We start from the raw sequence: 13537 nt of genomic DNA on the forward strand, positions 1-13537 counted from the left end.
TCGCGGCAAAGTTCGAACCACTTCATGAACCAGTCACGTGGTACAGCCGGGCAGCGAGGCTTCGGACGTCATCATTTTCAGCTCCTCCCATAAATGAAGCAAGCCTCGATACGCGCTTCGCGGAAACGCCCCCTCCATTACTCGACACACGCTCCGAAGCCTCGATACAGAACGTCCCATCACTAGTTTTTTTCGCTGTAAAAAGTTTTCTTCCCACGCACAACGGACGCTAACGTTTTTGTCACTTTTTATGGAATCAAACTCAAAGTAAGGTCAGTACTTCCACGCTTTAAACGCTGCACGCTCATACTCTCTCCCACAATCTATATGTGATCCATTGTTGATCTGCACACAGCTGTTGTCACTAACGGCGCACTCGCTTACGTCACTGTCGTGAGACATTCTCGCAAAAAAATCACGGTTTTAGTAACGCAGTAACGCAGCGTTCCTACGGGAAAGTAACGGTAATCTAATTACCGTTTTTGCAATAGTAATCCCTTACTTTACTCGTTACTTGAAAAAAGTAATCAGATTACAGTAACGCGTTACTGCCCATCTCTGAATCTAAGCGACAGCTATAGTCTTAGATGAAGCTCCTGGGGTGTTTTTTTTTTTTAAAGCAGCTCCTTTTAATATTGCACTCTGACCATGGGCGAAGGTTGCTAGGATGTTCACTCTTGGGAAGACCAGTTGATTGTTTTCAATGCATAATGATGAACTACAGTTTGTTTGGAAAGTGCCTCACAACCCTCCCAGAATGCTGCAGACCGACAAACTGCCAGACGTTCAGCTTTCACAGAGGTGCTCACACCTGTTCATGATCAGTCAATCGAGCACCTTCTTATTTCCTATAGAAGCAGTAAGGATGAAGTTAGTTTCCCACACACTGCTTCTCAATCTTGGCCTAATTTGTGTTAAATAACCAATGACACAGCATCACATGTCACGTGTTGTTGTTCATCTAACATTTTAAGTCCTACAAAGGACCACATTATTTTATTTATTATCATGTCCTTACATGTAAAAGCTGGTATATCAACTGTATCTCAACACAACACTGTGCTCAAACACAAAGACGCACATCAATACAAGAAGAGTTTTAATCAGTAAAAACCAGTGCAATATTTCACATGTAAACAATTGCAGCATGTTAATAATACCTGAATAGTTACATAGAAATATTTAGTGATTCAAGGATTCTTGTAAAAATAGATCAGTTTCACAAAACAACTGTGTCCCCTCAAAAACACACAAAAAAAAATAAAAAATAAAAAAAAATAAATCTTACCGATTGTTTCGAGTCCACTTAATAGCTCCAAACAAAACGAGGGGAGCATGTATTCGGCATGAAATTACTTCTCAGTTTTATTAGTAGCCCTCTCCCTGCAGCCAAATTCTGCACCACCAGTACTGCAAATGCATTTTAAAGTAAACAATGGAGGAAAAACATAGCTGTGTTTTACAGATTTCCGGAGAATGTGATGAAAGCTACTCATAAATTCCTAAAAGTCAGCTAGCACTGAACTATAAATGCCAGATAGGAATTAAGATTCAGAGCTAGAGTTGTTATTCAGTGTAAAAGTATGTACTTTAAAGGAATTCCTACCAGTATGTTTTTATCATTTGGATGTTTCATAAAACACTAAGGAAGCCAATCTGTTCATCATGTACACACACACACACACACACACACACACACACACACACACACACACACACACAACTTAAAAAGACAAGAACTACAAGTATGAAAATAAATCAAGCACATGAACGTGTCACATGAACTATAATGAATCAACGTGAGCCAATGCTGCTTGAATTTTAGGAATTAATGGGGAACGTTTCCAGGAGGTTAGTCATGTGACTCTCAGCTCACAGAACAGCAGGTGAGGTCATCCTGCGAGTTCTTGGAAAGTGCCCGGGGCCTTCTTTCAGAGCTTTATTTGTTTTCAAGTCCAGACTTCCTCAGTGTTTGATTACAATTTCCATTTATGCCTCCAAAGGTTAAATAGACAAATGTCACGAAGTCTGGGATTTTCACATTAAGAGTATCGTAGCCTCCCTTTCCAAGCGAGGTTTTCCATGCGAAACACTGCGTCATGGGTGAATCACTTAAACTCACACTGCAGAGTATATCACTGCTCTTCAAATGTACTAACCTTGACTTTTGGATACAGGTGAGTCCAGCCCATCCATGGTGTTTTTATTTTCTAATAAAGAAACTATCTTGCACTTGGTTTACAGTAATTAAAGGAAGCTTCATTTGGCTGCAGGGTGTGTCCAGATTCTCTTGTTATTCCTTCACAATTAACAGTCGATAAATCGTTGCAAGCGCAGCATCACAGCTGGGAAGTCTGAATTGGAAAGTTGGCACGGAACTTTAAAGAGTTGGACGAGCTCATATGGTCACAGCACAAGAGCTGCGTGTTTTTTCTTTCACTGCCTTCCCACCTGTCCTACTCATCTCTCCTTATATTCCTGCCTGACTGAGTAGCAGTGTTTCTTGGAAGATGGTAACTGTCATCTTTTCTTTATTTTTGCTTGTGAGAAAATTTACTGGGCGTTGCCTTTTGCAGTTGAAGAGGATCTCCTCATGTCAGCCTTATTTTCTCACAGAAAATAAGGCTTGTGCTCAGGAGGCCAAATGGCTTCTTTTCTGCTCCGTCTCCTTCCTCTCCACCTCCGCCTGCTCTCTAGCCTCTGTCCTGTCCGTCAGCGCCCTCAGCAGGACCCTGAGCAGTGTGTTCTCATTCAGCAGATTTTCAGAGGCGTCTGCCAGCTCCTGCAGCCGCCTCACTGCCTCACTGAGCTGCCGGCTTTTCTCCCGGTGCTGCTCCTCTAAGCTCCGCCTCTCTCGCTGCAGCTCGGCGTTCTCGGTCTCTAAGGCGCGGGCCTCAAATTTCAGTCGTCGGTTGTCGCGCCATAGTTGCGCGAGCTGTTGGGAGAGACGCTCCCGGGCGTGATGCAGGGCTTGAACTTCACGCTGGAGTGTCAGAAACTCTGACCCAAGGAAAGGACTGTGTCCGGGACCTTCTGTCTCAACAGACGGTTTGTGCACGTGATGCAAAGAGCCAGAGTGCTGCAGGATGAAGCGGAGGAGGTTGGGTAATGTGATGGGAAGGTTGTCAGGAAACTTCACACTAAGGTGTTTTCTTAAAGGGAAGAGAAAAAGAACACAAGAGTGAAAAATATTCTGCTGAAATTCACTGATGAAAGTTTTTTTGTTGTTTTTTTAACTGAGGTGTCAAGAAGGACTAAGAATCAGACGGGTATTCGAATAGGTCTTAAACACATGAATGAAGCCACTTGAAAACTGTTTAAAAAATAAAGGCAACTTATTGCAATGTAATAATTACTAGCTACATTAACAGAGAGATATACAAAGTAAAGCAGCTAGCTTGTAGTAGGCCATAAACCTAATCACTCATATGTGGACTATGAGTAGGACTTCAATAAAATGTATTGTTTTACATTTAGAATGAACACTTTGGCATTTCAGTGTGTATAATTTAAGTTATATCATTATAGTTATATCATTTGCAGTTATAGTTCCACTGAGGCAGTGTGAAGATCAAAGCTATTTTTTGCAGAAATATGAGATCCAACCCCCCCCCCCTTTGGCCACACCCTTGTTTGTGCACACCTCTCTGCATTTATTCTTACCTGTATCTGGGAAAGAAAAGAATAGAGGGAACATGATCCACCATGAACTCCCAGGGGAGGTCATTACGTGCAACATTCACCCTATGCAAAGGAAAAACAAAGCTGGCATCACTTTTTTTCTTCAAAAATGAGGGTCACACTGCTAATATTCTCTCGTATGCTTTACACGCTTAATAAAATAAATATATGGGAAACTGTGTTTAGGTCACCCGGTTTCCGAAATGTTTTTAAAATATGCTTTTTGTTACATTTCAAAACACAGACACCTCAATCACACATTATACACTAACCTGACACTTTATTAGGTACACCTTGCCTTAATTCTTACTCAGGCTATCATCAAAGGTACACTTACAACCGGGACTGCAGAAAAACTGTAAACAGACAGTAACTGTACCTGGCCACTGTGATGGTGCCATTTCCCTGTAATAATCGGGCCAGCTGGATGATGATGTGGTTGAGAACAGAGCAAAATCCACACCACTGAGTGTAGTAGAACAGCAGCACGTCCTACAACACACAAATTGGCATCATCAGGAGTTTAGCAAACTACCTGCTTCCATAAGTAGAGCACGCAGCATACTAAGCCTCCATTAAAATCACGCTTGCAGCTGTAAAAAGCAGCTGTTTTTATATCTTAATGTTTTTATTTTTAGGTGCATGGAAGTTGCTTTACAGAAATTCTTAAAAGAAATTCAGAATTTCACAAACTGCCTTGATTTGCTGAGGGTGTTTCAGAACGCTTAGTCACCTTTTGAAGGTCCATGACGGAGGGCAGGAAGGAGGAAGTGGTCAACTCTGTGATGAGGAAGCGTGGAGGTGACTGCGTGTGTTCGTCTGAACGCGACGCCTCCTCTTCAGCTCCCTTCCTGTCCTCCTCTCCAACCAAGTGTCTCTGCAAGAGGCTGTAGGGAGCACTGAAGTTCCTGATGAAGGCCTCTGCAATGAAACACACAACATGAACACAGAATTAGCCCAAGAATACGATTCAAATGGTAAATGGCCTGTATTTGTATAGCGCTTTACTAGTCCCTAAGGACCCCAAAGCGCTCTACACATTCAGTCATCCACCCATTCACACACACTGGTGATGGCAAGCTACATTGTAGCCACAGCCACCCTGGGGAGCACTGACAGGCGAGAATCTTCACTAGAAGAAGCTGGAACTCGACCCAGCGCCCTCATTATACTTTTGATTTATCAGCCACTAAATGTTTGACTTTTGGTCATTAACCTGACTCGTCATGTGAGATAATATGACTTGTGATTTCTTTCAGTATTTCTAAATATCGGACATTGTAGTGAGAGAGCCGCTTGAGTCTATTTTGAGTAGAGTAAGGAAGAGGATCTTTTAAAGAAAGTGTTTTTTTTGGACGATTAAAACGTTGTTACAGGCCAACTTCCTGCAAACCAGACGGCCTGAATTCAATGATTTTTATAACTTTTATGCCAACTTCACACTGTATCTGGCCAGATGTGTGCATGCACCATCACAATGTCATCAAGGACAGATGACTCATCTTTACAAAGGCCCTAAAGACATTTGTAGAAACCAGTGACTGACTGATATATTGGAGGTGGATATTTTCGGCTAATATTAACTATTTGCCAGTGTCAGTATCACCATTTATGACGGCCAATGAATGAAAATTAAAAACGCCAAGGAGACTTGAACAACAACCTTCAACCATGTTATGAGTGTTGCCACTGTATAGTTTGTCTAACAGAGGGCACTCCTCCAGCAGCTTCCCTGTTGGCAACACACACAACAACCAGGTGACCTGAAAACAATTCAATTTTATTTATATGGTGCTAAATAACAACAGTCACCTCAAGGCGCTTTTTATTGCAAGGTAAAGACCCTACAATAACACAGAGAAAACCCCAACAATCAGACAACTCACTTTCAGCAAGCAATTGGCGATAGTGGGAGACTAATAATAACTAAAGATTGAATGCAGAGTGTTGTATAAACACATAGTGGGTGGAAAAGGGTGAGTAAAGAAAAACCACTCAGTGCATCATGGGAAACCCCCAGCAGCCTAGACCTGTTTGAGAAAAACTAAGGGAGGATTCAGGGTCACCTGATCAAGCTCTAACTACGTGCTTTATCAACAATCAAAGTTTTAAACCTTTTTAATCTTAAAATTAGAGAAGGTGTCTGTTGGCTGGATCCAAAGTGTGAGCTGGTTCCACAAAGAAGGGTCCAAAAACTGAAGGCTTTGCCTCCCATTCTACTTTTAAATATGCTGGGAACCACAAGTAACCCACTAGTCTGAGACCGAAGAGACACAATATGGGATTTTGAAATCACCAGATGTCTTAAAAATTGCAAATCGTTTGAGCTCCCAGCTTTTGGGACAAAACAAAACCAGCCCGTGTTACATGAATGAAAGTTGTCCATGTCTTACCCAGAGACTCTGTTAGTGTGGCTGCTGGAGTGTGCTGAAGAACATAATGAACTTCATCCTTCAGGTTCACAATAGCAGCAAACGACCCGTCACCGCTCCTATCATCTTCTTGCTCAAGAGAAGCACTTCTGTTGCCTGATGCTCCGAGCCTGACTGCCAGAGGCCAGTTCAGGGCAACATCCAGCACATAAAACCTGAGTGTCCTGTTGGTTTGACAACGGAGCCCGGTGATGCCGTCTCCCTCCGGCTGAGGGACAGAGAATGGAGGGATCAAGGAAGGAGGAACGCTTTGCATCTCTGACTCCTCTTTGGCTTGTGATTCATTGAGCTGAGGTTCTACTTTTCTGCAGCAGGCACTGTATTGACTAAATGGGCTGTAGCTGTCCAGAAAATTGCTACAGCCCATTGCGGTTGCACTATTAATGGACACGGGGGAAGGGAGCTGGTGGAGGCAGCAGCGTCTGAGATAAGTCTGAAATATGTCTCCTCCCTGGATCGAGGGAGGGAACAAGCAGTGCAGAGGTGAGGTGGCGAAGCTTGGCCACGAAAGGCTGAGGCACACCTCACACACGCTTGTGCTCGACTGTGGGAGGACAACTGACTGGCAGCACAGTGAGTGGAAGGAGAAACTTTTGTCCCAGCTGGAGTGGTGGCTGTTGTCACAGGAGTGGTAACGCACAGCAATGTCTGCAACCTAGAAAAACAAAATGGGTTAAAAATGATTTAATCTGCAGAACTTAAGGAGAATAATACAGTGTTTAACAACACAATTACAGAATATACACATACAAAATAAGTTCTAATATAAAAAGCACCTGAGGAGGAGGAAGATGACGCTTAGACCCAGTAATATAGCCATCACCATGTCACCCTTTCAAACTCCCTCAAATCCTTATGCTTGCCCGTTTTCCTGCTTCTTACACTGTAAAAGTTCCCTTTACCAGCATACTTAATATTTATTTAAGTCTCAGTTACACGATCAGAGAAACTGACCTTTTTTATTTTTATTTTTTTTAATACAGGGCAGCTAAATGAAGATGGGTAAGCCAGATGACATTAGCTCAGTGTATAATAATAGTATAGCTGCAAATCAAATCTGTAAGAGAATAAAGCGTTTCTGTCATTTCGAAAATGATATTCGTCTGATTTTTTCTGCTCACCTGCTGTAGCGCAGGGCTGGGCTGTGATCCCAGAGGATCGTGCGGCACAAACAGCAGCAGTGCAGGGCCTTTAGTCAGCTCCTCTTCTAACAGGCGAGACTTCGTTCCCGGGGGCTGCAGCCACTGGAGGACCGTCTCACGGTTTTCAAACACCCATCTACAAATGGCCTCAGACGTAAAGTTAAGGTCGTTCCTGGGAAAAATCTTAAACAACAGATGAATAAACATACAGCATCATATACATCCACAGTTTTAAAGTCATTAGTGTTTAATTGCTTTTTCTAGAAGAACCACATCTACAACATGCGTTGACGCTGCTTACCAAAGAGGAGTTAAATCTTCTGTGGAGAAAAACCGTTTCATCCTCTGTTAGTGAGATGGCTCCTGCCACCTGCTTGTTGGTCACGACCCCAAAACGTACAACACCACGGAAATCTGCACCATAAAAAAGAGAAACTTGTGACTTCAACCATTTATGTTCCCTTTATCGTAAAATGCACATTTAGGTTCTCTCTGCTTCAACCACTGCTATCTTTTCGTCAACAGCAGCCTCTCCTCGAATTCTAATCCCATGCTTGACAAGCCAAAATGTTTATCATGTTAACAATCAGCCTTGAAGCTGCGTGATTACTTCTTACCCCTTTTTAGGACCTGCAGGGCAGAGGACAGAAATGTGATGTATCCTGGCGGCTGGGGGGAAGAGTTAAACTGGAAGAAACCCACCACTCGAGGCTAGAAACGCACAAGACGCAGATCATTACAGTTGGCTGCACTCTGTGGGTGATTCAGTGACAGAAGTGTAAAGCTCAAATATACCTCGTGATAGGAGAGGAACTCTTCAACATGACCTCTTGATGGGAGGTAAGTCAGTGGTGTGATGACTCTGAGTACAAAACTTTCTATGTATGGAGCCAAAAATGGGCCTCTATACTCTATTGGCCCAAACCTGTGGAAAACACAGATGCTAATAAATATCAACAAATCATAATTAAATTACAATTAAGAAACAAAACATTCAAAGTGTTTCCCACAGTTTTGCATTAAAATACATCTTTAGCCTCTCTAAATATGCGCGTCTATGACTGAAGTTGTGTATGAACAGCCAAATACAAAAGTAAATAAAAAATTATTTCATTCATAAAAGAACAAACAAAACATACTGATTGCTTAAACTCATACATTTCATCATTTCTGGATATGAGCTCATTTTGAATTTGATGGCAGCAACAGGTCTCATATCAGTAGGGTGGGGTCAACAAGAAGCTGGAAAAGTAAGTGGTACTAAAAAAAACCCAACAACAACAAAAACATTTTGTAATCTGCTTAATTTACAATAGGTCAGCAACATGATTAGGTATAAAAGAAAGAGCATCTTCAAGAGGCAGAGTTACTATTCCTATGCTATTAAAACTTCTGAAATAATTTTTCTCTACATAATACTGTGAAGACTTTCACTAGCCCACCCTCTGCGGGACATGATACCCTCAAAAAATTCAAAGAATCTGGAGAAATCTCTGTGTGCAAGCGAAACAGCCAAAAATCAATATTGGATGCTCATGATCTTCAGGCCCTTGGGAGGCGCTGCATTAAAAACAGGCATGACTCTGTCAAAGAAATCACTTCATGGGCTCAGGAGCACTTCCAGAAATCACCGTCTGTGAACACAGTTCGGCTGTGCCATCTATCATGCAAAGAAGAAGCCACGTGCAAACATCGTCTTCTCTGAGCTAACGTTTATGGGGCTTCCCAATTCGTCTTTGTCTGCTAAAGCTATTGAAAGCAAATTCCCACCATAAGTGAAGAGAAGCCCACCGTCTCACCTTCTATAAAACAGATGGATGACGGGGTAGTGATAGAAGCGGTTTTGCCTCCTGCATTTCCCCTGACTCCACCAGCAGTTAACAGCCACAAACTGCACCTGTGTTTGTGTGTTTGAAGAGACACATTAAGAAACAAAGATAAGCAAAATTATGTGTAGACTACACACAAAATGGTGTAAAATCACACACTGTAATGACTCATGTACTTAACAAACACGCCCATAACAAGTCGACTATGAATTTGCATTTGAGAGAGAGACACAAGCTAAAAATGTGTGAGTGTGTATTTAAGCTGAAGGGAACAGATTTTATTAACTCAACTATGTCAGAGTCACTCTTTACTGCAGTCTGTCAAGCTGCTCCTATAAACTCTTCCCAACACTTTGCGTCACAAGCGATAACATAACACGTGTCCACGTAAGAACAATCCCCAGCTTCCTTAGTCTTTGCCCAGTAAAGCACATCTAAATATTTGATGTTTAAACAATCCTGAGTGGTGGAGGTTCCGTTCACTTGTACCTGTTTGGCCAGCTTCTTAGCGACCTGCTGCACTTCCTGTCGCGCAGCCATAGAGTGAGCACACCATGGTGCATAGAAGAAAATAAAGGACACCTCGGCCACACTCCTGAGACGCTCCACCTGTGAAGAAAAAAACCCTTTCAATCTCACAGATCACCACAAGTTTGATGACAACAATGCCAAAACATTTAACTGGAGCTTTAGAAACCCTCTTAGCTCTTTCCATTTGTTCTCTTTTACAATTTGAGCAAATGAAGTATCAAACAAAGGAAAATACAGTGAATGCCATCAAGTCTGAATCCTTGAATTTCACCTGGTCAAGCTGACCCAAGTAGAGATCCACCACCGGGGCGTCAGGAGAAAAGAAACGCACCGGAGGCCGAGCTGCTGCCACCACATTCTTAGCACGACTACAGAAATAAATGAGAAGAGTAACGCTGAGGGGTGCAAAGAGATCACGGTCACATAATAAGATCTTGCCAGGTTATTAAATCCATAAGCTATAACTCTGTGTCACTTCCGTGAGATTCGCTGATCATGGCAGTGTGTCCATCATCGGTTGATGTTAATGCTACAGGTAACCTCCAGCCTTGCATACTACTCTGAGTTGCACATATTGGAATATGCATGTGTTAAATTTGGAAAATGAGAGTAGAAGCAATGGTATTTGGAAATGGAGGGTATGCTAAGCTGCATACCAGGGGAGGAAAGGCTATATGTTTGCGTCCACAGAAAGCAATGTGAAAAACTGTGCTGTGTTAAACATTCTGCCTCCCCCAGAGGCTATGCAAAAATGTCTCTACATCGTTACAGGGGGAACAAAATTACCTCAACATGACGAGAAGCAGAATTTGCCTGGTATAATTTGCGTGGAGTCGGTTTCAAGTTTCAGTCTTTGTGGCAATTATCGTCTCAGCTGGGTTTTCGAGAGGACGACTGAGTAACTGCTTAGCCAACAAGTCAATCGTTCAGCAACAGTTGCTACACTTTAGGATTTCAGCACTTTCATTCACCATAACTGAATGACAAGTGGTATAAGCTTTGAAGAACCGTAAAGTTGCAGAGGCCAAAGCTGCAAGATGATGACAGCACAGTGTGTCAGGGCTGTAACCAGATATTACTATTTAAACATTAATAATCTCATTATGATCTCCCTGCAATCTTTTCTGGGTTTTATCTGAGAAAACTGTAAAAAACGCCCAACCTTTCCTTGAAAGATTAAGGCGATGTCCTTAGTTAATCTCATTGTCTACAGTACACGTCAGTTTTAGATTAGCAGCACTAATAATGAAGCCCTTGTTTGTAACTACTGTAGACAACGAGTACCGGTAGTTCATTCACGACCTAACACTGTTACAACGCCGCTCTTCGCTCACCTAAATAACCATTACACTTAGCTTTTGTGTTTTAAGGGGTCTCGTGTTAGCCTGGTCACACACAAGCAAGCTCACGCTGTCAGAGGATAAACAGAAGCTCGTGCCCATGTTTACCTGCACGTGAACTTGACGGCCAAAACGAGCAGGACGCCGAGCACGATAGCCCCGCAGAGCAGATCCGGTCTCCGGGCCATCAGAAACAGCACCTGCCGGAGAGACTGCCGCACCCGGCGCAACATTACAGCTTGTCGTCACCTCTCCGTCCCATTTATACGCCCCGACTACCGCTCAAAGCATCCATTTGCCTAACAGGGGGGGAGGAGGGATGGGGGAGGAAGACTGGTTCGACGGAAACAGCTAACCTGGATTGGACATGAGCAGTGCTGGTGTGTAAGGTGTTCAAATACGGTCAAGCCAACCTTTCTTCCACACGTAGACTTTTCACTTCCGCAACAACGACACCAGGGGCAGGAAGTAAAGTCCTCTACGCGAATAAAACGCGTAGTGCGTTTAACGCTTTAATGGCTGTCTGAGTTTAAAAAATGTCACTGACAGTTAGCTTACCGGATGTTAAAGAGGAACGACACTAGTCGTAATAATTACAATATTTAAACTGGTCCTCGGTAAGCGATTTTATTCCTTTTTCCGTATGGCGCAAAACGCGCTCTTTTCAGACCGTCCCTACGTTGTTATGGCGACAGCCGCTGCTGCTACGACAGTCGTAAAACACTAGGGGGAGGTTGTTTTAAAAATGAATCGATAAAACTTTATTTAAAAGCCGCTTATTTACATCTAGAGTAGAATTATTTAAAGTGCCCGGGACTTGTGACTGATTGTGAGACTGGAGAAAACTCTTTTCTCGTGTTACTTTGCTTCGTATAAAAATCACTGCATCAAACTGATTCAGTTTATCCTAAAATAACTGAACACTGGGTGTGTAAGATTTTTTTATTATTATTAAAAAGGGTCTCTATAGGTAAAACATCACCTGATAAAATGGGTTGTCTTAGTGTTAGAGCTACTTTCTTATTAATCTTCTGTTATTCATCCAAATATAAGATAAGATAAGATAAGATAACCTTTATTAGTCCCACACGTGGGAAATTTGTTATATATATAGTAATGTTATAAATTGTTAGACCATTTTATTACCTTATCACTACTTACTCTTAATTATTGTGATATAATTTTAAGACATTGGCTGTCTTAAATGTCAAATGCTCATAATACAACTAAAACAATACATGTAGGACATGAGCATCACAGTTCTCAGGCTGTGAGCTTGACATTTCATATCTGGGATATCATGTCTGTAGAATATTCGGATCTAGAGTACTGTGCAAATATCTCAAGCTACTACTCTTTTCATTATATTTTGCTATGAAAATGGGAAATGGGGACAGTGATTTATTGAAACATCCAGTATATAAAACAAAAACAGAGTTTGTACATTTCTAATGTATTTGGAAAAAAAAAAAATACTTGATTTTTTTAATGCAATGTCTCTTGTTCTGTTCTGGCTAAAGATGATCCCACACTCCTTCAATAATGTTGAGGTCTGGGCTCTGGGAAGACGAATAGAGGACTGATGGTGTTCCATTGTGTGTTTTTCCATCCATGTATGCTTTTACTGCACTGGAGCTGTGTGTGGGATCATTGTCACCATGAAAAATTAAGGCATTGCTAAGATCTGTTCCAGATGGAATTCATGGTGGATCAAAACGGTAGTTTTCTGTGTTCATAATTCACTCAATTTTGACAAGAACCCGAGTACCAAGGACTGAAATGCAGCTCCAAACCACGACAGAGGCCCCACCATGTGTTACTGATGGCTGTGCACACTTGCTTTATTTTATTAGGCCTGCCACTTCCTGTTTTTGTCTTCCACTTGTCCAGTTTTATCCAATAGCACACCACGCTAAGACATGCCAGGTATTTAACTAGTAGCTCTTTGATTCAGTTAGTTGGTGCACATGTACAACTCTCCTCCATATCTCTCAAAGTGGTGGGGGTTTTTTTTTAAGCATTTTCACAGATTCAAGCAAAGAAAGGACAATAAAGTACACTTTTTTTTTTTTTTAGGCAGGAAGTAACAAAGTGCCAAAACATACATACACAATTTAAGTTGTCTCTTATTCGTAGATGAAACACCGATTCATCATGCATTTTAAATCCTTGAATGGTTCCATAAGTGGTTTAACAAAAAAATCTATTCTCCTCTGAAAATGATCAGGTACATTGACTGGACTGCAAATAGGTTTTTGAAAGATCTTCAGAAAGCCTGGTGAATGACTGCTTAAGGTTCCTTTAAAAATTACAAGAAGGTGCCTTGAAAGCAAAATAAAGACATGAGTGAATCAAAACTTTTGCACAGTACTGTAAATTCAGTTATACCCCTAATGTTAATGGCAATTTATGGAATTATTTTTTAGCTTTTACTCACTGACTTTTGATAGTTGATTGTTGATACAGTCTGTGTCTGTATCAGAACTTTGATGACTAAAACAAAAGAAAATGAAAAAAAAAAACAAAAAGCACTGAACTCAAAAACATCAAATATATATATATATATATTTATTTTTGAAAAG

The 13537-nt window shown here is 41.6% G+C and overlaps 1 protein-coding gene across 1 annotated transcript; it reads right to left on the minus strand.

The window, feature by feature from the left end:
• Positions 1-1711: 1711 nt before the first annotated feature.
• Positions 1712-11418, minus strand: txndc11 (thioredoxin domain containing 11). Its single transcript, XM_080881642.1, has 13 exons — positions 11064-11418; positions 9887-9983; positions 9574-9693; positions 9055-9152; positions 8051-8180; positions 7873-7966; positions 7557-7669; positions 7235-7438; positions 6075-6768; positions 4415-4602; positions 4061-4173; positions 3664-3744; positions 1712-3152 (listed from the first exon to the last, which is right to left on the minus strand). The coding sequence occupies exons 1-13, from the start codon at positions 11186-11188 to the stop codon at positions 2633-2635; spliced, it is 2577 nt and encodes an 858-aa protein (XP_080737768.1). The 5' UTR covers positions 11189-11418; the 3' UTR covers positions 1712-2632.
• Between the last annotated feature and the right edge of the window lie 2119 nt (positions 11419-13537).

The sequence above is a fragment of the Rhamphochromis sp. 'chilingali' genome, assembly GCF_963969265.1.
Source record: "Rhamphochromis sp. 'chilingali' genome assembly, chromosome: 4".
In the NCBI taxonomy this organism is placed as follows: domain Eukaryota; kingdom Metazoa; phylum Chordata; class Actinopteri; order Cichliformes; family Cichlidae; genus Rhamphochromis; species Rhamphochromis sp. 'chilingali'.

Excerpts from the sequence above, each read along its gene's own strand:
- txndc11 (XM_080881642.1), bottom strand. The coding sequence starts at position 11,188 with ATGTTGCGCCGGGTGCGGCAGTCTCTCCGGCAGGTGCTGTTTCTGATG. Across the intron at positions 8,181-9,054 it reads ATCCATCTGTTTTATAGAAG|GTTTGGGCCAATAGAGTATA; the intron begins GTGAGACGGTGG and ends TGTTTTCCACAG. Across the intron at positions 4,603-6,074 it reads CACACTAACAGAGTCTCTGG|AGGCCTTCATCAGGAACTTC; the intron begins GTAAGACATGGA and ends GTTTCATTGCAG.